Raw genomic sequence first — 23113 nt, 5'->3', positions numbered from 1 at the left:
GTAACCATAAACAATCCTTTTTTTGTATTTTTTGCGTATTTTATTTCCTTTCTCCTATTATTTAACATTACATTATCCTTATTAACATTATTGTATATTCATTAAATAACTAATAGACTGGTTATCTGCACCAAGACTCCGGTGAAAGAGTACGCAAGTCATCACGTTGAACTTCACATTTATTTTGGCTCATGTGTGTTGTAGCATGTAGTATCTGTTGAATAATAAATCAACAACAATGTTAAAGTCGGTCAACTAACATATAAACACTTAATCTATGAATTTACTGTATTTTTAGCCGACATTAGCGGGTTAGCAACAACTAACAACAACTACTAACTATAAAGTGCAACCTCTACACAAACGAACACATATACAGAATAAACTTACTAAACATAGGGCAGTAGCGTGCGTTATCAACATAAATGATAATAAAGTATAAATATGAGCTTATGTTGTCATTCACTACGTCACCGTAACGAGCCGAATGACGCACTGAGAACGTAAAACAGGAAATGGAAATGCAATGTGACCCAACAAACTAAAAGCATGCATTTCAAAATCAGATAAAAAAACGTCACGAACTCTAACGCTTGAAGAATTCTTAACATAGTTATTATCTAATATTACTTAGTTATTTGATGAATACAGTAATGTATAATGTACTTTTCTGCTTTTTTCAATTTTTTTCCATTTTTGCACATTTTTTAAATTATTTTTTATTTTGAAATATTTTTAATTTTTCCTGGAAAAACCCACGAAGTACCGAGACCGCGATATCTGAGATTGCGAAGTAGGAGGGATCGCTGTACATCTGACAGGGCCACATTTCAAGTGTAGCCACACCGCCCTTCCTCACTACAAAATGTAATACCAACAGCGGCCAGAGGCGGCGCCAAAAACAAAGAAAGAGGTGCAATGACATGGGGGGGCTGTTTTTAGCACTTTTGAAACTACTTATTGAAACACATTTTAACATCAGGGCGGATATAATCCTGCCAGTCAATATTGTTTCCTCCCCATTGGCAGTTCCACACTTGAATAGGTCGCATAAATGTCGCGAAAAAGTTGAAATCATCCATCACGAACTCCCTTTTTTACACCGTAGAAGCCAAGCATCGGAAAAGGGCTGTGTAGAGCTTTTCTACGCAAGGTAAACAGTTGGAGCGAGCGGCCCGTCTGCACAGCTCACTGTCAGCCGTTTCCACTCCAAAGAGCAAAAATCACGGCACGCTGAACGCAGGGGGGCGGAACCGCACACGCTAACAAAGAAAAATGGAAGCGAAAAAGGAATTTCACTCAAGAGCGGGGCGGCAAGAAAAGGGATCGCTGACAAGGGAGCCCGAATCTGCCGTCCGACTGTCATCGCGCATTTTTAGCCTTGCCGTGAAAAATCAGAGCGGATATATCGACAGTGGCACCGCTAATGCAGTTTTTGGGAGCCTTTGGTTGACTGTGTGTATAAAAGGCTTCAAAGACTTCGAGTCCCCTCAGATGTGTGCGGCCAGATTTATAGCGGAGTTTGAAAAGGAAAAATAAAAACAAGATGGAAAGGAATATTTATGGGACATACGTAACCGCACTGTTGCAAGGCAAAATTCCGCCAATGGCGAGCGCGTATAAGCAACTAACCAATAAGAAGAGAGCTCTTTTCTATGTACGTTTATCATCCCCAATTAAAGCCTCCTCTAATTTTACTTTTTCTTTTTTTTTTTTGACTTGGCTTATTAGTCCGGTAAAAATGATGGCTCACTTATAAACCTTTTTGAATGAAAGAACTGCCAAACTTTCACTTTTGCTATTTGCTTATATTTGAAACAAAATGCATTACTATGGTTCAACTATAAATCTTTTTTTTTTTTTTTTTTTTTGGCAGGGCAGTTTTGTGGGGCATTGTCAGTAATTTTCCCATTTTATGGAGCAATGTTTTTTTTTGTTTTTGTTTGGGCAGGATTATCCTAGGGCCCCGAAGCAACGAGTTTTATTTGACAATAATAAGACATTATTAACAATTATTATTATTATTATTGATAAGATTATTATTATTATTACCGTTAGGAATGTGTAACGCATCAATGGCCTTTTATTCTGTATCATTTTGAATTTCCAACGGCATTTGAATGCACCATACAGCTGGTCCCAAATATATATATATATATATATATATATATATATATATATATATATATATATATATATACAGTCTCTGCAAACAAGCCATTTTACTTCCTGGTTAGGAATAGCGGTGCCATAAAACTCATACTTAATAAGAAATTAAATCGGCAATGTGCCAAATGTATCTTATATGCACATACCCTACAGAAAGTATTGAAATCTCATGTTACGGCCCCTTTAATGAAACCGAGAGCATGTGTTTACATGAGCCACAAAGTCTAAAATTGACATTGTACACAGCGATGCGAAAGCTTAGTTCCAGCCTTGCTGTACAAGACTCTATTGCAAAGAAATACAAGCATGAAACCGCTTATGAGATAAAAGAAAGGAAAATTCTGGAATCATCAGTATTTTTTTTTTTCCTGGCAAAGACAAAGTCATTATCATCCATTAGAGTTGTGCTCAATGACACTGGCAATGATTTAGCCTGTTGTGTAATGGACTATCATAATTTTTCAGCATTATGCTTTGCAAGCTCCCGGTGGGCAGTTGTTAAATGTGAAGATCAAAACAACTCTAATATACCTGTATAACCAAATGTAATTCAATTTATGCTCATGTGGACCACTTTAAAGTGAAATGTACGGTGGCCCTGAAGTGCAAATCACACAAATAAAAAAATTAAACAATTAAAAAAAAACGTACATGATCGCCAAACAAAAAAAACACCCTACAAGAGTAAAGAAGCAAACAAAAATAATGACGCAAACAAGAAATACGACACACGCGAGAAAAAAGAAGCAAACAAGTAAAAGACCACACGTAAGAAAAAAGAAGCAAACAAGAAAAACAACACACGCAAGAAAAAAGAAGCAAACAAGAAAAACGACACATGCAAGAAAAAAGAAGCAAACAAGTAAAAGAACACACGTAAGAAAAAAGCAAATAACAGAAAGGACACACACTAGAAAAAAGAAGCAAACAAGTAAAAGAACACATATAAGAAAAGAAGCAAACAAGTAAAAGAACACGCATAAGAAAAAAGAAGCAAACAAGAGAGAGGACACACACAAGAAAAAAGAAGCAAACAAGTAAAAGAACACACACAAGAAAAAAGAAGCAAACAAGTAAAAGAACACACAAGAAAAAAGAAGCAAACAAGAGAAAGGATACACGCAAGAAAAGAGAAGTAAACAAATGAACAAACAAACGAAGGGAAAAAAAATTAACAGACAAAAAAAATGTGCCGCTGTGGGACGCCGTGTTCCTAAGGCAAAAACTTGAAGATGTCTGCTGCCCCGTCAACAATACTTCTACAGTAGAGCGTGTGTGTCCTTTTCCTTGTTTGCGTCGTTTTTCTCATTTGCGTCTATTTTTCTTGCCTGCGTTCTTTTTCTTCTTTGCTTCTTTTTTCCTGTGTGCTTCTACCTTGTAAGGTTTTTTTTTTTTTGCAATTACCTTTTTTGTTTGCGTGATTTGCACTTTGGGTCACCATAGAAACTAGATATACTGTATAAAGCAAATCATGTCGAAAATACGGTACTTATTCTTTTTTTTTTCTCCCATTAGCAAAAGCCCATTCTCTCACTTTATTTCTTACATTTCTGAGCATGATCATTATCTGGGAATGGCATTCCGAGTAGCTCTCCATTACCCCTAAGAGGATAGTCTGTCAAACTAATGCAGAGTTTAGCAGTATGGATGATGTATGAAGTGAGGTAATACTTTAACCTCTTACCAATAGCTCATTATGAAAAGTAAGTCTCTTGTTGCTCCTTCAGACTGTAGATGAGATCAGACAAAAGGTAATTGACAAAAAGAAATCGCTTGTTCATATGCACTTCATTCATTCTGGGTCACTTCAGTTTGGATGGAGAATATTAGAAATGTTGGTGAGCGCATCCATCTGGTGAATTTCTTTTTTTGAAATGTAAGAACCTTGTGAAGGAGACCAAGTAATAGATTAACTTGGATGTAGTTTGGAAGTGGGTCAGAGTAATTTGAGTATTGAGCTTTGAAAAGAAAAAAATGCTTTAGCCAGCTAAAGTGACTGTTGTGGCTTTCACCTTATATCATTTTATGAAAAAAAAAAAAACGGGAAATTTCTGTAAAATTTTCCTAGTTTCTACAGAGAAAATAGTCTACTCCTAGCCTGCTATACTGTTGAAATTACCAAAATTTTCAGACTATAAACCGGAACTTTTTTCTCATGCTGTGAGCCTTGCGGCCCCAATCCAGTGTTTTTTTTGTTTGTTTGTTTATTTTTTTATTTTTGCTCACCAACAGGAGACAATCTACTGACAAAGCAAAAGTGTTCATCTGTTCAGGGTGTCAAATTATGGAAATGAATTGAAAAGATGGGAATCGATGGTGGTTCTTATAAAGGGTTTTAAAAATGTAGTATTAAAAACATAAATATATATGTCCACTAAAATAATCAATCAATAAAACAAAGGGAGACAGAAGAAGACGCTATGGAAATATCGATATTGATTTTTAACTCTGAAGTATTCTATCAGTATTATGTTGAAAATATCCATCCATCCATCCTGTCTAAATACATTGCTGTAAGCAGGCAATAAAAATAAAAAGTCAAGTTAAAATGGGAAAAAAAATGCCTGTCTACAATCTTTTTGCATAATTATCTGAAATGACGACCTGTCCGCGACAATGTAATTGCTCATATACCAGTGCGGTATCTCATCCGAAAAATACGGTTGCCAAAAAAAATGTCATTATTGACTGAAAATGTTTTATTGTCTTCTGTGTTCAAAATTATTCCTTAACCAAGCAAGCATATGGAAACACCAAAACATTCCCAATAGCCGTAGCTCTACTTGTATTCCACGCTGTTTGTTTTAGTTCCAAGTTCAGCTATTTAAGCGCTGGCGAGGGTCTCGCTGGTGGTACCGTTGCCTCAAACTGTCAAATTTCTCCGATCGTTTCTCCCTGTATTTCTAAATAGAAAACAATATGACGTAACTTTGCACAAAAAGCCTTTCCAATTGAGAATTGCAATGTGTCAAGTGCTGACGAGAAATTTCACAACACGGCGCCTTGAGACCAGTCCAGCACAGTTCATTGATTCACAAGTGACTACTTGGATTAGCTGATTGGTCTGTTGCGCAACGTGAAAAGAAGGTCTTGCCCGCTGGCACAAACATGTTTATTTAGGAGCAAGTCAAGAGCTCGCTCGGTGGAGAAAAACCAAGACGGCATACACTGTATAGTATAGTTGTGATATTTAGGTATGAAATAAGTACTTCAGTACTTTGGAGGGAAAAAAAAGGCATGTTGTCTGAATAAATGCGTTTTCTAATTGTGAAGCTCAAAGTATTCAAGACAGGCAAAGGGGTGGATGAGCCAAAAAAAGGTTAAATTAATGTAGCGCAAATCAGTGAAATTAACGTAGCTTGTTAACACAACGTTAGCCTTGCTAACGACGGCCTAGCTTCGTTAATCATGACTACCATCCCATTTGTGGCTCGTTTAGTACGATAGTGATAACTATGCCTATGTTTTAAATCTTTTCGATTCTATTTAACCTCTGGGAGGATTTTTCACTAAACTGGCCTTATTATCAGCAGCTTGGGCTGACTTTGAAAGGGTCATAACATCGTCAAATAGAAATATATTTTTACTTTCTTCCCCTCAAAATGTTTAGTGGCATCAGCCCTATCCACACATATGTATATTTACATATACGTCTTCCAAGGCAGTTTCATTTCGAATCATTTTAATTTTCTGAGAAAGATAAACATTATCAGCTATTCAATGCTGCAGATTTCACAGACAGGAATATGAAATAAAAGCTTTGCTTCAACATTCAGTTCATGGATCCAAGCCTTTTGTCAACCACAAATCCCACAACGCACAGCAAGAACTTTGCATTAGTGGAGTCAGGCTAAACCCCTCAATGAAGTCATTGAAAGGCTTGCAAATGTCATAAATTGTCCGCTAGCGCCCCTCTGTGGTTTTGGGGTCTCAACACAATTTTTTTCACTGCACCCTGTTTGTGAGTTGCCATTGAAAGAATTCACGCAAGGATCGGGGGAAATTCAATATGTCCAATGTTAATTTTGAATGGCAGTAAATGAACCTGACATGGGCTAAATTTGACAATTTTGGCTAAAATTGTCTTTCATTGCCAACCCAGCAAAAATGGATCCTTGACGTCTTTAGCCGTCATTGGCAGTGAATGAGTTGTTAAATATTAGCTCTAAACCATTACCCAGTTACTAAAATGAGTGATTAATTTGATCATAAATGACTTTTTGATTCTTTTTGACAGCTCAAAAATAAATCAATCGAAATAGAAATTCCTGTAGCAGTTCGACGCAGGTCCCCCGACACATTTTCGGGAGTCGGTTGTTAACAAAATTTACTTGGTTATGCAATTTCACACTTGATGGGTGGGCAGGCTCTCTGGAGACCCAACTACCACCATGCAGAAATTATAATTTAATAGTCTCCTTTTAAGCTTTGCGAGTTCAGATATGACAAACGTCACTGTTCAAATTCTTTATCAGAGGGACAAAAAAAAAAAAACCATTCAAGTTTCCCCATTGTGCTAGCATATATCAAAGCTTCCTGATTTTACTGGAGCTTTTATAAATATTTCAGCATCGCGTTACAATGTGAAACACTTACGGCCTTCCATCAAATTCTGAAGGCATAAAAGCAATAGGAGGTCTTCATGAATTGACTGCAACTGTATTAACCGAGACACTTAGGAGTAAGCGTTGCAATAAATATGACTTAAGGAACAATAAAAACAATAGCGAGAGATTAAAAGTAAAGATGTTGAAAGTAAATGTGTGTCACTTCCTCAGCCAATTGCGGAGAGAGAAATGAAGAGAGGTTACCCAAAGTCAATACTTCAACGATCTGACTTACAGTAGCTACGAAAATGAATGTTTCCAATATTAAAGGCGGCGAAATCTCATATGCTTGCATCTGCCGCAGCGTCCCTATCACTTAGAACGCAATTCCGGTAACCGAGGATTGTTAGAATACTGCACAAACACAACAGTAAAATGCCTCTTTGCACAGCTACCAGAAGTTAAAAATCGAGCGGAGATTGCCCCTTGGTGGCAACTAAAAAAATGGATTGGATCATAATTATATTCTTTTAAACTCTTGATTGGTCTTGGCATTGATCTAAACATTATTTTAATGTAATCAAGATGTTTTTTTCACCCATTTTGCAGATATGCTTTCCACAAATCATCTGTATTCTTAATTTCTGATTGTCTATCAATCTGATTGTTTTGTTGAGATTCTCATTAGCTCCATCTAGTGGATGCCTAATGCAAGCCCAACCACGACTGTAGCTTCTATTCTATGCACCTTATAATACTGTGCATCCTATATATGAAAACAGCTTAAAAATAGGCCATTCATTGAAGCTGCGCTTTATAGAGTAATCCGGAGCGCATCGTAGTGCAGAAAATACAGTAAAAGGTAAAGTTGTTTATATTCATGCGATTCGATTTGTAATCTTGAACAAATAACGAATGCGTAAAGCCGAAGAAGAAGGTAGAAGCTTGAGTAGTGGATGTGCATAATGCGGGGTCACACGGGCCAGCCGTTTTGTCCGACCGGTCTGAAATGGGCAGTGGCCGGAAGCTAATCCCTCATTGGGACAAATTATCTTGAGTCCCTGCTGAGATGGCGGATTAGCAGCTCATAGGGGCGCAGCCACCAGAACGTACCGCAGTCTTACTTCTGTGACAGTCCTGGACCACGGGACGTACTGTATGGATTTTGAAGAAACACTTTTGGCCACAGGCAAACCAAATATCACTTTTGTCAGTCAGCAAGCTTACGATTTTAACTGGATTTCACGATATAGTTGATTTAAAGCTTATTTTCCACAAATTGATTAATTTTGACATCTGTAAAGTGAAACATGAAGAATTAGTAGAACGCTGTCGTGTATGACGTCAACGCGCTCTTGAGTCACAGGTCAAATCAGCGGCAGATGTATTGTTCTTCCATTTCCCCCCCATGAAGTTCCCCTTCCTGAAATAACACAAACACTGGCGCACACACACACACACGCACACACACACACAGAACGGAAAGTGCCCTTGGTTTTAAAATAAGGAAGAAGCTCGCATGCTAATGTTGACGGCATACAAATTCTGTATAAAACACAAACATCAGCTACACTATGTCTCTTCACCCAAAACAGAATATTCCATAGTATACAAATAAAGCACCAAGTTGGAAGGATGGCTTATCTACATGTCCTATAAGCAAAGTATTTAAATGTGCCACAAATAGCCACATTTTTAGATTACTGTAAATTTCTGACTATAAAACCGCAACTTATTAAGCACCAAAGTAAAAAAAAAAAAAAAAAAAAAAAAAAAAATTCTTTGTTGTCATGTATAGGCTGCACCGGACTATAAGCCGCAGGTTGTAACATCAGATATTTATGCACAAAGGTGTTTTTTACATTTTTGTTTTCATGCAAAACTTTTTTTTTTCCATCAAAATGCCCGACTACAACATCATTGAACATACCTGCATGGTTAGACCTGAACAACAGATTTTAGTCAAAACACAGACACACTCAGACGGTTAGAATACTGCATCAACACAACAGTAAAATGCATAAACCAAAGCCTACCAGAAATAATTGGTGGAGATTGCTCCCAGGCGGCTGGTTTAAAAAAAAAAAAAAACTGCAGAAAGAAATCAGCAATATAACAGCTCACTCCACAAAGTTTTGCAATGTATAGCGAGTACAGCCAAGTGTGGCCTGGGTCTGAAGGCGCCCCTGGGGTGTTTTTCAAATGCAGAGCGAGAGAGTGGTCCTGATGCAATTTCATCTTGCAGCTGTGCAAGGCCACTTTGCATGACGAGCCTTAGCAGGACGAGCCAGAGCAAGCAGAAAAATCTTCCACTTTGACCTTGTTCTGTTTGAACAGCAACAGTATTTTGTCGGCCAAACGTCACAAACTACAACTCTCGCTGTGCCTTCGCGACACAAACCGGTATCCAATTTAAATTCAAATGCGAATTGACAAGATGTACACTGGGGATGAAATGAGCCGTTGCGGCGTAATTTCAGTACTTCGATTGAAATAAATTGATCAAGGCATCTTTTTTTGTGCCTCGGGTACCCGTTTATTTAGCGCGGAAGTCAAGCTCGCAACGAGTATTAATCCTCACGCCACCGACTTCAAAGTAAACCTTAGACCTTCCCAAATAACACATGATTAAGTGTGACGTATATATAACATACATGTATACAATCAGAAAACATCATAAATAAAAAATATAGAAAGGATTTATTTTCCTTTGATAGGCGCTAGTTATGCTCATATTCCCGAGTAAAGGTAGCCTAGTAGTGACGCATTGCACAGATGCACTAACGGCAACAGAAAATAAGTGCAATTACCTAAAAACACCTGCAGACGGAGACAAAACAACACAAATACAGCCAAGCCCCTGGGGTCATGACAGTTGTTTTTGTCGCAAAACCGGGAAAATACCATCAAGAGGGGATGAAAAAACTCAGTATTCCACGCCGCAACATGAAAATAACGTAATGACGCGTAGCACGGAGGCATTGACGGCAACAGATAATAAGTGCACTTACCTAAAAACGCCTGCAGATGGAGACAAAACAACACAAATACAGCCAAGCCCCTGGGGTCATGACAGTTGTTTTTGTCGCAAAACCGGGAAAATACCATCAAGAGGGGATAAAAAAACTCAGTATTCCACGTCGCAGCATGAAAATAATGTAAGCCAGAGACGCTGTAACCAGGGGCTCCACTGTACTGTTTTTTTTAAACTCCTACCAAGAACACACACACACACACACACACACACACACACACACACACACACAGCTACACAGCTGTAGTAGCAATCCCGGTTTAATGGAAGTGTCCACGAAGAGGAAAAGGCTCTACTCAAAGCATAACGGAAGGCAACGTAATTCCATCCCGGCAAAACACGCAAACACACACAGAGGACTGTATCGCTATCGCCCTATCGTGCAATTTCTTGAACTCTCTTTCATCCGCCCTGATCTAAAAGCCCGGGGAATAATTGGAGCGCTACTAGCAGTGCTATTGTGATAGTCGCCCGGGGAAGTGCATTTATTATGTATCTAAAAAGAATCTGACAGCCAGTGTGATTGCTGTGCGACTGAGAGAGAGAGTCACAGTTAGAATATGTAAATATAATGATGATGTCAGTCGTTTTACATTGTGCTATAGATGCTGCAAAACAAATTTACAGTACAGGAAGTCACATGATGGCCTCTTATTAACATCATCAGGAGGTACGCTACCTCGCATGATTTCCTTAATCCCGACCATCTCGAGCTGTTAATTACACTCATCCGAGGCAACTTCAAGCTACGTGAAAAAAAAATAAATCAGAGCAGGGATTCTCAAATGGCGCCATGCGTAGCCCTTGGGGTACATGAAGGCATTTCAGAGGCTACATGAGATTTTGAAAGGGTCTCTCGTGATATGAGCAAATATAATTTCATGCATTTTAATGCAGTGACCGGAACAGCGTAGTTGTTTCTTTCCAAAACAAGAGCAAATTAATTGGAACATGGAGAAAATTACTGTCTTCTTCCCAAAAATGTACCTTTATTTTGTTGTGTTTTAAACAGATCATGTCATTAGTGACACAAAACAGATGATGTTACACGATGGGTCTGAATAAAACATGCAAATAGCACTACAAATGTCGTTTTGAAGTGACAATATGTAAGATTCAGACTGTTTTTCATTAAAAATGAATAAATGGGATCATACATTTCAAAAACTTGAAAATAAATGTGTTCTTAACAGTATGTTTTAAATATAACCATAGGTCTAGTTATCAATAAATTAAATTACATGGGGGGGTGGCACTCCTCCGGCGGTCGCCATGTCTGTTATAGCTACGGACAGCCGGAGGAGGGCGTGTATTGCTGCCTTTACCGTAATGAACCAAAAGCTCCCATGGGCGCATGTAAAAAATTACAAATACTCTCTTGAAAAACCTTTTTCAATGGATTGAAAATAACAGTACATATATATTTTTTTTTACTTCTGCCTAATATGGCACAATGTGTCCTTTTTTTGCACTGAGCCTCTAGTGCAACCTGTTGAGCCTGGAAGGGGGCTCCTCCGACCTGCAGTCCGTTCTGAAGCTGTCTTATTTTCCCCAGAGGGGCTTTTTGATTTTTTTCCTTCCCTTTCAGAGAGCTTTTTTCAGGGGATGCTGTTGCGTATTTATGATGTTCTGTATGACTTCTTTTTCATCTGTGAAGTCCTGTGAGACTGTTTTGATTCAGGGCTATACAAAGAAGCTTGACCTGACTTTTCAAATTGAGAGCAAATAAATTGTAACATGAAGCACCATATTGCTAAATTGTGTTATAATGTCCTTTGGAAAACAGATGCCTTTGTCAAACATAAAGACACACCTCTACAAATTTAGTGCCAAAGTTGAATAAGTCCAACATGGATGACACAGGACTCTGTTGCAAGTCTTTTTGTTTTCACCTAAAAAAATGCCTAAAAATCACCTAAAAATATGGATACCTTGGGGGGCATTTTTGGAAAAATGTTGAGGATCACTAAGTTTGAAGATATCATTTATTTTTTTAACATATTTATGTTAAAAGTGACAGTGCGGTCCTCCATTTGTTCAGGAGCAAGACCTTAATCCCAAACCGTCCAATAGTCAAGCAAAGTCCTTGCAAAGTAAGCCAGTCACTGTCCAGGAAGTGGAGGCATTCTTTTTGAAAGCGCCTGCCAGATAAGAAACCTCTGTCACAGTTGGGCATTTTCCGCCATTTTTGAGCTCCAAGGTGACTTTAGCCGCCAGTCGATCCCGAGCGGGGCTTAACGTGGAAAGTGCGGAAATGCAAATCGGCACCGTCCAATAAGGCTCGGCCGAAGCTGCGCTCCGACGCTTCGTTTCATGAAAAACAAGATGGGAACATTACGTACAATACACAAGGCCCATTGTGAGATGCATTGACTGCGGGAATGAGATGGCTCCGCCGAAAGGAGTTAGGGGGTGCAGATTGTTGCAAAGGCGAGATAACGCGCACAGGACCGCGGCTGATTGATGGGGGTAGCTCCAAGGCCAAACTATGCAGGTCTGGATAGCTGCAAACTTGAAAATTTGAATTTTCTTTGTTTTTTTTACTTAGACGTGAAATACATAAAAAAAAATTAAAAATTGTCTTGATGGGAAATCTGGGAGGATGGCAAATTTTTCAGACCATCGCATTAGGTGAAAAACGCTTGTTTTAACGTTTTATATTTGAAATAGTCAAACTATGACAAAAAATAATCCTGTGGAAAAAATATTGGCATGGTGTGAAACTCAAGGCCGGGGGGTCAGATCCGGCCCGCGAAATGCTGATTTGACTTCAAGTTTCTGGCTAAAATGTTAAATTTGCAAGCTCATTCATTTGTGCTTTGTTTTGACTTGATTGTTTTTTTTGGCGCCCCTTCTGGCCACTGTTGATATCACATTTTGTAGTGAGGAAGGACGGCGCGGCTTCACTTGCGAGCGCTCACCGCCTGTGACCAAAAAAATCCCAAACCAGTCTGCGCTGATAAAAAGGTCGGGGACCCCTGCTAAACACAATAACATAGAAAATAGCAGAATTCGACCCCCAAATTAAGGGTGCGCCTTATAATTGGGGAAATACGGTAGATTTCAAAATAGACAGCTTTATTGTCCATATTTACAAGACGTTTTATGCTTTTTGTAGAGTCATTTTAATGCTCTTACCGCCGGTAAAGGGATCAACACAAGCCCTGGTGTGGGCGAGAAATTCTCCGAGGTGACAGCTCAGCAATAGTAAGCAAGCTAAATACAGAGGAGGACGCATGCATGCGACTGGGAAAACAATTGAATTTGGGCTTCCTGAGGTCGCGATGCGTAGACGGGAAGGGAAAAGGATACGAACGGGGCGGGGGAAAAAAAGATCCAAAGTAGGTAGAAGAACAAGAAGCAATCCCAGATGAAAAGGAAGAGGGGGAAGGGCCAAGGAAGCAGACGGCCGAGAGGAGGGGTGCAAAGACGGATTAGGGTGACACGACGGGGGGATAAAAACTAAATGATGAGAACGAGGCCGTTGCGGAGGACGTGAGTCACAAGTAAGCTGCCGACAAATCTCATTCGTTCCAATTATTTGTCATTTTCAACATCAAAGATATGAAAATTAGCTCAATTGTGAAATTGAGATTTTGCTAAATCACCACAGGTCCCCAACCGCCAGTCCACGTTCCGGTACTGTTCCGTGGATCAACTGGTACCGGGCCGCACGGACCGCTACCGAAATACTGATGTTTTGGAACTGATTTGCTTTATCCTTTAATAGTTCATTCATTTGTGCTTTGTTTGGCTTGATCTTGTTTTTTGGCGCCACCTCTGGCCGCTGTTGATATTACATTTCGTAGTGAGGAAAGACAGTGACACGTTGTTCTGTCTCTCTGTAAAATGTGGCCCACCAGTGTCTGTAAATTGTACTTTCTTTTTTAAGAATGTTGTCATTTATGATATAAGTTTGCATGTTGATCCAACAACTTGTGACTGTGGTTAGCATTTTCGTTTGTGCCAGGTATTTCCCTTGGGTTTTGCATGAAGTACTCATTTGCATCTAATTAACGTTTTGTACTGAAATTAATAGCATTTGTAATTCGATGATATGATTTAATCATCATTTGCATACATTTGGTTATAAAATGTTGTTTAGCTAGTTGGTTTTGAAGGAAAAACAATATGCAACCATGGGCTTTAGCGTGATTAAGAAATTAAAAAAGGCCTTTTGATTTTTCGACTATATGTGGCCTTCGGACGCCTCTGGTATATAACAATGAAATGTTCCAAATAGCAAATGTCAGTGCTTTATTGAAGCAGGAAATTGGAGAAGAAAAAAGAATCCTTTGGGATGTTGCAGAAAAAGAAGCAAAAAGGAAGAGATGTGAAGATGACGCGAGGTAAAGCTAGCCGTGCACTTATTTGTGCTGACAGCTGGCTTTGGCGCTCGGCTACTTGAAGGTTGCCAAACTCGGATGATCTCTGCGCTCGGAGGGTTATCCTTGAATTGTTTTTGTGGGATTAAACTCGATTTCCATTGACGAAAGTAACTTTAAGGGGGAGGAATCAAACGATGTCCACGTCTCCATAAATCGGCGCAGGCCGACAAGGCATCCCATTGTTTCTCAGGGGGGAGGCCGGCGAATCCGTCAAAGTTTAATTCAGCCGCTGATGAAAAGCGGGAGAATTGGACAGCTTTAATGGATTGTTTGCGGCAAAAGGTACAGCAAAGGGCACCAAATGAAAGGGTGAGTAAAGACGAGGCAATGAAGCCCCCCCCCCGAAATGAAAAGTGATTTGCAGTAGGAGTCGTAAGGCCACTTCATTTGATGAATTTGGAATTCCAAAAATCAAACATATGAAAAATTTGCTTCATGGTGAAATTGAAATGGGAGCGTTAATTAGATGCAAATGAGTTCATATCAATGCAAAACCTTTGCATATGCTAACAAGCTATACGCATACAAGGCAGCACATGCTAACAATAGCTAGCATGTTTTCCACAGTCTCAAGTTGTTGGATCAACAAACAAACTAATTTGGGGCACATTATCATAAATGACAACATTCTTACAAAGCACTCGCTGGCCAAAGACAGAACAACGTGCATCGCCATCCTTCCTCACTACAAAATGTAATATCAACAGTGACCAGAGGTGGCGCCAAAAAACAAAGATCAAGCCAAACAAAGCACAAATGAATGAAGTTATAGGAGAAACTAAATCAGTTCCAAAACATCATTATGTCAGGTGCGGCCCATGCGACCCGGTACCAGATGATCCATGGACCGGTACCGAGCCGCAGTTGGGGACCTCTGCTTTACAAGACATGTTTACAATACGCTAGATTAAAACCACTTAACAGTGGCATTTAAAGGGACAGTCCACTTATTTAGCTTATTTTATGCACCAAAATGTTCAGATTTTGTGTTTAAATAACTCTTTTCGTAACAGCAATTTGTAGACACTCCTTTAGTCTTGCACTTGGAAATATTTGGCAAAAAATACAAATAAACACCTGGGATTGTATGTCTGGACACTGAAAAATGTAAAACGACATCATTGAAATTAAATGAGTCAATTTGACGACTATACTGAATCCATATTCAAGAACTTTAAAAAAATATATACATATAATTTATCCCCAACAGCAACCAACGAACACATCAAGCGAACAATGAAGCTAGTTAAGCATTAACTGCTTTTTAACAACACGTATACATAATTTACGGCCTTCCTCATCAGCACTTCCCTCACAGTCAGTTTACGTTCAAGAGCCGAGCGAAAACATAAAAGGACCATCTCCATAAACAATCACCATTTTCAATCAGGGACTGAGGAGAAGCGGTAATTAACGGCAGGGTGGCAGGTTAATGAGCCATGCGTGTCATTGTTGGCTCACTTTCTCACCTTTCAACTTTGACCTTTGGGCCTTGAATAATGAAGTACTACAGAATGTTGTATAATGAGGACCGAATGGGGGAAAAAAAAAAAGAAAAAACTTGTTTCGCACCTAGGAATATTGCAGAGCTCTAATATACATATATAAGCACTAATCATCTGCTGGAAATTTCAGCTCCCTAGTGTTTTTGTTGCTACGGCTTGGGCTTTGCTATCAGCGAGCGGCTGACAGGTGACTCATGCATGCGGGGAACAATGACAGCACACAGGCAAAGGTTGCCAGGTTACCACTGGGGTTTTGACTGACGCCGCACAAATATGGCTCTGATAAAAATCTTGCGGAGGTCAAACAATCTCGCCCAAGAATTTCGATGTTAAGCACATTTTAATGGGAGTGGAGCAATTTTGCGGAAATTACACAGCGGAGGACAGACGGGCATAAAGGTTCTGTGGGGAGAAATCCAATCAGGTGGCTCGGCGGCACAAGTGTTGTTGCTTGACTTGAGCGAGGGCTCCCGTGGGGATCGGCGGCATTGCTGTTGTGCAACACATCCCGCACCTGTTTTACATGAAGGGATGCAAGCCCGCCGCTCTCCAAACTATGGCTCGAGGGCCATTTGCGGCCCGCCGAACATTTTTAAAGGGGCCAGCGGCATATGCTAAAAACGACAGCGAAATGGGATACTTCCAATGCTATTGGCGACAAAGGAAAAACCATAGCAAAACAGAATCAATCTCACCTTAATATACTTCATATTTTCTTGTGTTCATATCCGTAAGTTAGAAAGCTAAGTGTGTTTCAGATTTCCCACAATGTCAGCGCTTCAAAACTTAACGTGCATGCAACAAATATATAATTTAACAGATATGAACAAAGGAAAATATGAAGGTTGTTGTTTCGGTCGTTTCATTTCTATGTTTTTATTTGACATTTCCAGTGATCTAGGCATCATTTACAAGTACAAGGGAGCAATAAGATTTATTTTGAGCATATAAGGTGACTTAAGTTTAGTTTAAGGTCATTCCACTGGAAGTGTAATTAGCGCAATGAGCTACATTTAGAATAGCAAATCCATATTTCCAGGAATGTAACGAAGAGTAATGTAAAAGTAATGCAATATTAGTGTAATGCCTTACATTTCAAATACAGTAATATAATAATGTAATTAATTATTTTGGAATGACAGTAATAAATAATAAATAATGCATTTCAGTTTTGAAGTAACTGACCCAAAACCGGTCACTGAAAATACCAGAAATTGACCCCAAAATTAAGTGTTTTATATGCAGGCGTGTCTTTAAATTTGGAGAATTACTGCAGGGAATTTAGAGGACGCAACGCTAGTGATAAACAAGTAAACACTGTCATTATGAAAGTAATCAATAGATGGACGGATGGTTAAAATAATTGTTGCGGCTCCAATGTCAGCAATGATTTATGATATCGAGGTAATAGCTTGCATTTCCTGACGGCTCGTTTCCAAACTTTCCAAACTTTTCACTGCAACTGTATATAGTAAAGGCAATAGACAAGAGTTCTTTTTTTTGTCAGTGTATCTTCCTTCCAAAGTGAGATTCCTGCGGTTTCCCTCCATTGTGCTGCAAGAGCATTTTCAATGTGGATGAGCCAAAGCAAAGCTCCTGGCTTTTCCTGGCGACAACAGCTGCCGCGGCAGCACACTGGGAGGTCCGCTTCAGAGGTGCCGGGCACCATCCGTGAAAAAAAAAGGTGAAAAGAACACTTTCGGCCTTTTCTGCCCTATTGAGCGTGATTGCACGTGTTACGGAATGCGCTTGGGCAGACGACAGCATGACCGCGCACACATCTGGACAATGACGAGGCCCCAAGCTACAACCGCAAGACGCACCCTTAATTTTGGGGTCAAATACTTGAATTTCTATTAAAGTGACAATATGTACGAACTAGACCATTTTGTCAGAGGTCTAGTTATCATGAAATGATACTACCCTGGGGGAGGGGTCGCCATATCTGTTATAGCTATGGACAGCCAAGGAGGAACGTGTTTTGCTGCGATTACCGTAATGCCCCATAAAGCTCCCACGGGTGTATGCGAAAAAATACAAATACTCCCTTTAAGGCGCATTTTGGCAACAATGTCAATACTAAAGCAAAACAGAATAAAGCTCAGCTTTTTGCAAACTCTTCGTATTTTCTTGGGTTCGTATCCGCAAGTTATGGATTTGTTGCTCCGTAAATTAAGCATGTTTCAGATTTCCCACAGTGAGCGGTCAGTGAACGCCTCGCCAGTGTAACATTGAGTGCGTTCCAAGCAGTTGTTTGCAGCTTGAGTTCATTTTACCATCACATACCCAAAGTTTTGCACCATCTGTGTTTCACAAGTTTATATATATATATATATATATATATATATATATATATATATATATATATATATATATATATATCAACAAACCTATAGCATGTCTTAGAATAAAGAGTCCAAACAATATGTGAGCATGAGTTTCAGTGTTTGTTTTATGTTTTGCTCCAATCACAGCAAAATCTCATCAGGATGAGTGTCAAACATCCCCGCGCAGCACAGGCGAGCAATCCAATTATACGATGCAAAGTCAAATGTTGCCAAGTTGGCAGGCATGCACTCATTAAGTGTAGTTTTGGAAAAAGCCGTAAATCTTGCGTTTGCGCAGCTGGGGGTTAGCGCAGATCGCACTTCAGTGCGCCGCTTCAAAGCAACGCTCTAAACAGTGATGAAGTGCATGAGAAAGCACATCCAGCAGCCACCGTGGGGTCCACTAGACCAATCATTCTGCACATTTGCACTTACAAGTACAGCACCGATGACAACGCCCACGGCTTCCTGGTTACTTTATCAACCTTGTTATTTAAAAGTCATTGAATAGAGCAAACTCATCAGTGAGTTCACAAAATGCCTCAGCTGTGAACTGAGAAGTAAACACACACACACACACACATATATACATATATATATATATATATATATATATATATATATATATATATATATATATATATATATATAAAGAGTGTACCGGTTAGAGAACACAGAAACGTATTAAAGTTGCATATACGCATAAATTTAACGAAACACGCCACTTCGGGTATTTATGTCAAAATCTACTTGAGTTGGTGAGCAGTAAAGGGAAAACAACTGCATGAAGCATATTCAAGTTAAACTGGTGCTGCGTTCACTGACTGCTCACAATGTGGGAAATCTGAAATACAACTAACAACAAATATAAAATTTATAGATATAAACACGGGAAAACATGAAGAATTTAGGAAAATGATATTTAATCTTTTTTGCTATCATTTTTACACTGTCGCAAAACTCTTGTTGCGGCTTATACATATCTATACATAGCTTATAACAGAAAATTCCAAATTTGACCCTAAAATGAAAGATGTATCCTATACGCAGGTGCGTCCTATATTTGGGGACTTACGGTATTCAATCAGTCATGGATAGCACAGTACTCTGAAAATACTTTACAGAGTGTTACTCGGCTACTTCATTGCACAAGTTTAAAAAAGGCTCCAGATCCAGATGGTGTGGTGCCAGAATGCCAAGAGGGAAGAAGCTTACCCTTATTCTTCTCATGGCAGCCACGATCTCCACACGACTGCTCGGTCGTGTCACATCCAGACTGCCGATGTACTGGTTGTCAAAAAAAAAATCAAACGGAACAGATTACTCATCGTATCCCCATTTTGAGACGTATCCAACACTTTATACTTGTACTTGTATTTGTAATCGCCACGGCAAAGAAAATAGCACAACTAAAGTGACTTTTTTAGGGGGGGGGGGGGTGACGTACCTTCGCCTCAAAGTTGATCCCATGTTGGAAGGCTTCCTCGTTGTGGAGCGGGATCCGCAAATCGTGGCCGTCATCGACCAGGTTGTATTTGCTTTTCACGGGCATTTTCAAACTCCGCAGTCGTTGGGGTGGAAGGTGCCAAACGGAACCAAGGGATCACGAACAGGAACTTGAAATCCGCTCAGTGCATGCTCCTCCTCGCCGCGATCGCGGACGCGGTCGCCCGTCCCGGCATTGCAGCGGCGACGCGCCGATCTCGACGGTGAGCGATAATCCGCACAAAAAAGAAGAAGAAAAAACAACACCCGACTAAAAGAGCCGGATCGTCCTGAAAAAGGCGGGCTTCGGATGTGTTGGGCCGAGTTTTACTTGGAGTGTGCAAGTACGCCGAGTAGCGAGTGGTGCCTCCAGTCTGACTGGGGCTGCTGGCCTCCCCCACCCGCGGTGGCGGTGGCGGTGGGAGGCGTCCGGCCATTCCAGCGGTTTTCCATTCGAGCAATCCCACCGCGGATCTGCGGAGGAGGGGCCCCGCCTTGTGATACCTGCCCCCTTCCGACTAACCGGATTTGTCTCTCTTGCAACGGAAGGCGTGGCCTCTGGAGATCCGAGGCCAACCTTGCTTCATCTGTGGCCAAAGGTGATCCCAAATATGTCCCCCATCTTGTTATTTTAAACTTTCCGCAGTTACGCCTACTCATGTATATGGTTATATATTACGTTGGGCGCAATGGTTATTCAGATTATTTTCAAAATGTGAGTTATTTAAGAGGCTATACTGCATTTCTAACCCGGAAGTTGGACACCTGGCACGCTTGAGTGGCTGCCACGCCCCTATCGAGACCTCACGGAAGCCCAAAAGTGTCAAAACTAATAAAAACAATAATAATATGGGTATAAACACTTATTTAGATTTAGCACTAATAGTGCAAGATAAATAAGCTATATATGAACAGAACAAGAGCCAGTAACTTGTGTGTGCCGTCATCCATAGCTCTTCATAAATGCATTAAAATAAAATCCATAATAGTAACAAAGAAAACATCTGTAAAAACACAACAGAGCACATAACTGTGATATTTCCACATAATAATAAATATCCCTTGGACGTCTCATTTAATGAAGCATTGATTTATTTAACATTAATTTATTGAATTTGGGCATTTTCAGTCCTCCAAGGTGTCTGTAACATGCTTTTCTTGACTTGTGTGACAAAAATATGAGAAGATGTTTGAAATATGGCGATGGATAAGGTTTACCTAAATGTGCTGACTGCACAGGAATAATGATATTTGACGAACAAATGCGCGCATACAGTATCGGGTTGCTAGCACTTGACACATGGTCGCCAAACTTGCACTTGGGGTCAAAGGTTACATACTGCCTGAGCACCTGTCTGACTTCTCGCACCCTACTTAACCTCGTACCAGATGACCCCTGTTTTTTTTTACATTCCCAGCAAATTTATCGTAACACCAATTAAAACAGTAACAGGGACAACAGCGCTAATAATGGACACCATTAAGTTTCGTAAGCCTCATGACTTTATAATAAAGAACACTTTGGGACATGACAGTATTGTAGACATTGTCCAATCAGGAGAAAGTCAAAAACTATATAAAAGTTTTTGTGCGTAAGAATACAGAAATGTTCTCATTTCCCACCGCTAGATAAGCAGATAAAGAAGCCGGAAGATTCCGTGAAAGAGAATCTAAGCGACCTGACCATGTGAAGCCTTCAGCATGCCATTAACTGCGGTGCTTAAACAATTTCTGAAGCTGTGGTGTGAAAATGAATTACTGCTGCTCCACTTTCTTTTCCTTCATGCCCGGGACCACCTTGAGGGGAGTTGTGCGTCTTGACTCCCAGCGTGACACAGATGGGCTCGGCCTTATTCAAGCACATAACTGCATTATCAAACCATTACAGCTCACATATGCCGAAACCAGCAGAGAGGATCTGCGCTACTATTTTTTTTTTTTTAAATCTTCATAAAAAGGCTGCCGCATGCTTCCGAAATCCAAATAAGCTCTGCCACTTAAGCATTGAGTTATGTTCATTTGGAAATTGGAATAGAAATATTTGACATTTGTATTCAGACATTTTGGCACTCTTTAACCCCTTTTTCACTCGCCTGGCCTTGTCAAAAAACTGACAATATTTCTAATTTTATCACACATCAAAAATATCAAAAAGCCAGGCAATAGCCTTTCCTAAATCTAACTTACTTTTGGCAGACTCTATTACATTTTTTATGCTGTGTATGCAATTTTCCCTTGTTTATCGTTAGGGTTGCAAAAATGCCTGCTACGAGTTCAATATGTAAAGCAAAAAATAAGAAAATCGTTATTTCACCTTTTTTTTCTTTTATTCAACGTATTTTTTGTACAAAAAAAAAAAAAAATATATATATATATATATATATATATATATATATATATATATATATATATATATATATATATATATATATATATATATATATATATATATATATATATATATATATATATATTCCTTCTGTTTTTCCTTTATTTACATCTTGCCACATTCTCCCAAACAGTGTTTTTTAAAAACCCATTCAAACCGCTCCATTATTAAATTGTTCAGTTGGTACACCAAAGCAGCGAGGTTCACGTTCAGACATACCGATGCAAACCTGCAAAGCAAGACTGTGGATTTACTGTATTTTGGGGCCCATTTTGTTCCGTATGAAAACTATCCCCTATTTGATAACAGGGTCGTTATCAAAAGCGATGTGACGTAAATTCCATTCGGGTCGTCGCAACCCCAATGAAGAATAATAGCCTGGCCTTGGAAACAATCACAGACAAGAACTCTAATGTTTTAAGTTGGAGCAGCCTGAAATTCATTGAACATTGCATGACATACATTGATAGACCAAATAAAATGTGTTATACATTTTATTGAACCTTAGTTTTAGATCGTTTGTATGTCTGATTATATTTTGTCAGACTCCCCACTGATAATAAATGGTTGATTCGAGCTAATTCTACCTTCAAACTGCATGCATTAAAATAGTGTTGAGTTTCACTGAACAATGCAAAAACATGATACTGTACACGCCAATACTAGTACTACTTATTTATCAAGGTGCGTTAGCACACTCTAGCGGATGGAAATTGAACTTTTAGCTTTTAGCAAATCCTAAACACCAGGAAATACTATAGCGCAGTACTGTGAAAATGATTAAACAATCAAATATTTAATACGATGCGAACTTCATTTGCTTCTTAGCCAGGTTCCAAAGAACCATTCACGGTTTCTTAACAGTTTTCGCTGTTCACAGTATCACAGTCAAGTGTGTGAACCAAGTCCTAAATATAGAAAACAACAAATAAATAAAAAATACATACACACTTGAATAATAATTCGTCCTTGTTTTTTTATTTATGTTCAATATAATTCATTTGTAAATGTCCAAATATGAAAAAAGTTTGTTCATAATATTAGTTATAATACCATTGTTAATAATTAATTATTAATAATGAAATATTATATTAATAATAAGAGCAGTTTTGGATTTATTAATATCCATAAGTCTCTTGATTATTACATACGCAAACCTATAATGTGTTTTATCCTCAACGGCTTACCGTAGAAGCGTCAGGGATGGCGAATGGATATGCGCATGCGCTGTATGTATTTCCTTTTGGGCGGAACTATTTACGTAGGCGT

At 39.3% G+C, this 23113-nt stretch overlaps 1 protein-coding gene across 2 annotated transcripts in view; it reads right to left on the bottom strand.

The window, feature by feature from the left end:
* Positions 1–19969, bottom strand: part of nos1apa (nitric oxide synthase 1 (neuronal) adaptor protein a) — a 48088-nt gene extending 28119 nt beyond the window's left edge. The window contains exons 1-2 of one of the 2 annotated variants that reach the window (XM_088426405.1): positions 19418–19969; positions 19186–19257 (exon numbers count right to left, since the gene is read on the bottom strand). In XM_088426405.1, the coding sequence (XP_088282531.1) occupies positions 19186–19257; positions 19418–19522 (177 nt within the window). In that variant the 5' untranslated portion in view covers positions 19523–19969. The remainder of the gene's footprint in view (positions 1–19185; positions 19258–19417) is intronic. The other variant, XM_088426406.1, reaches the window with a different exon arrangement.
* Between the last annotated feature and the right edge of the window lie 3144 nt (positions 19970–23113).

Source organism: Hippichthys cyanospilos, chromosome 10 (assembly GCF_059441005.1).
Source record: "Hippichthys cyanospilos isolate Australia breed blue-spotted pipefish chromosome 10, RoL_Hcya_1.0, whole genome shotgun sequence".
Classification (NCBI taxonomy): Eukaryota; Metazoa; Chordata; class Actinopteri; order Syngnathiformes; family Syngnathidae; genus Hippichthys; species Hippichthys cyanospilos.
Note: the sequence above shows the minus strand (reverse complement) of the source record. Positions and strands in the feature narration are given on the sequence as shown.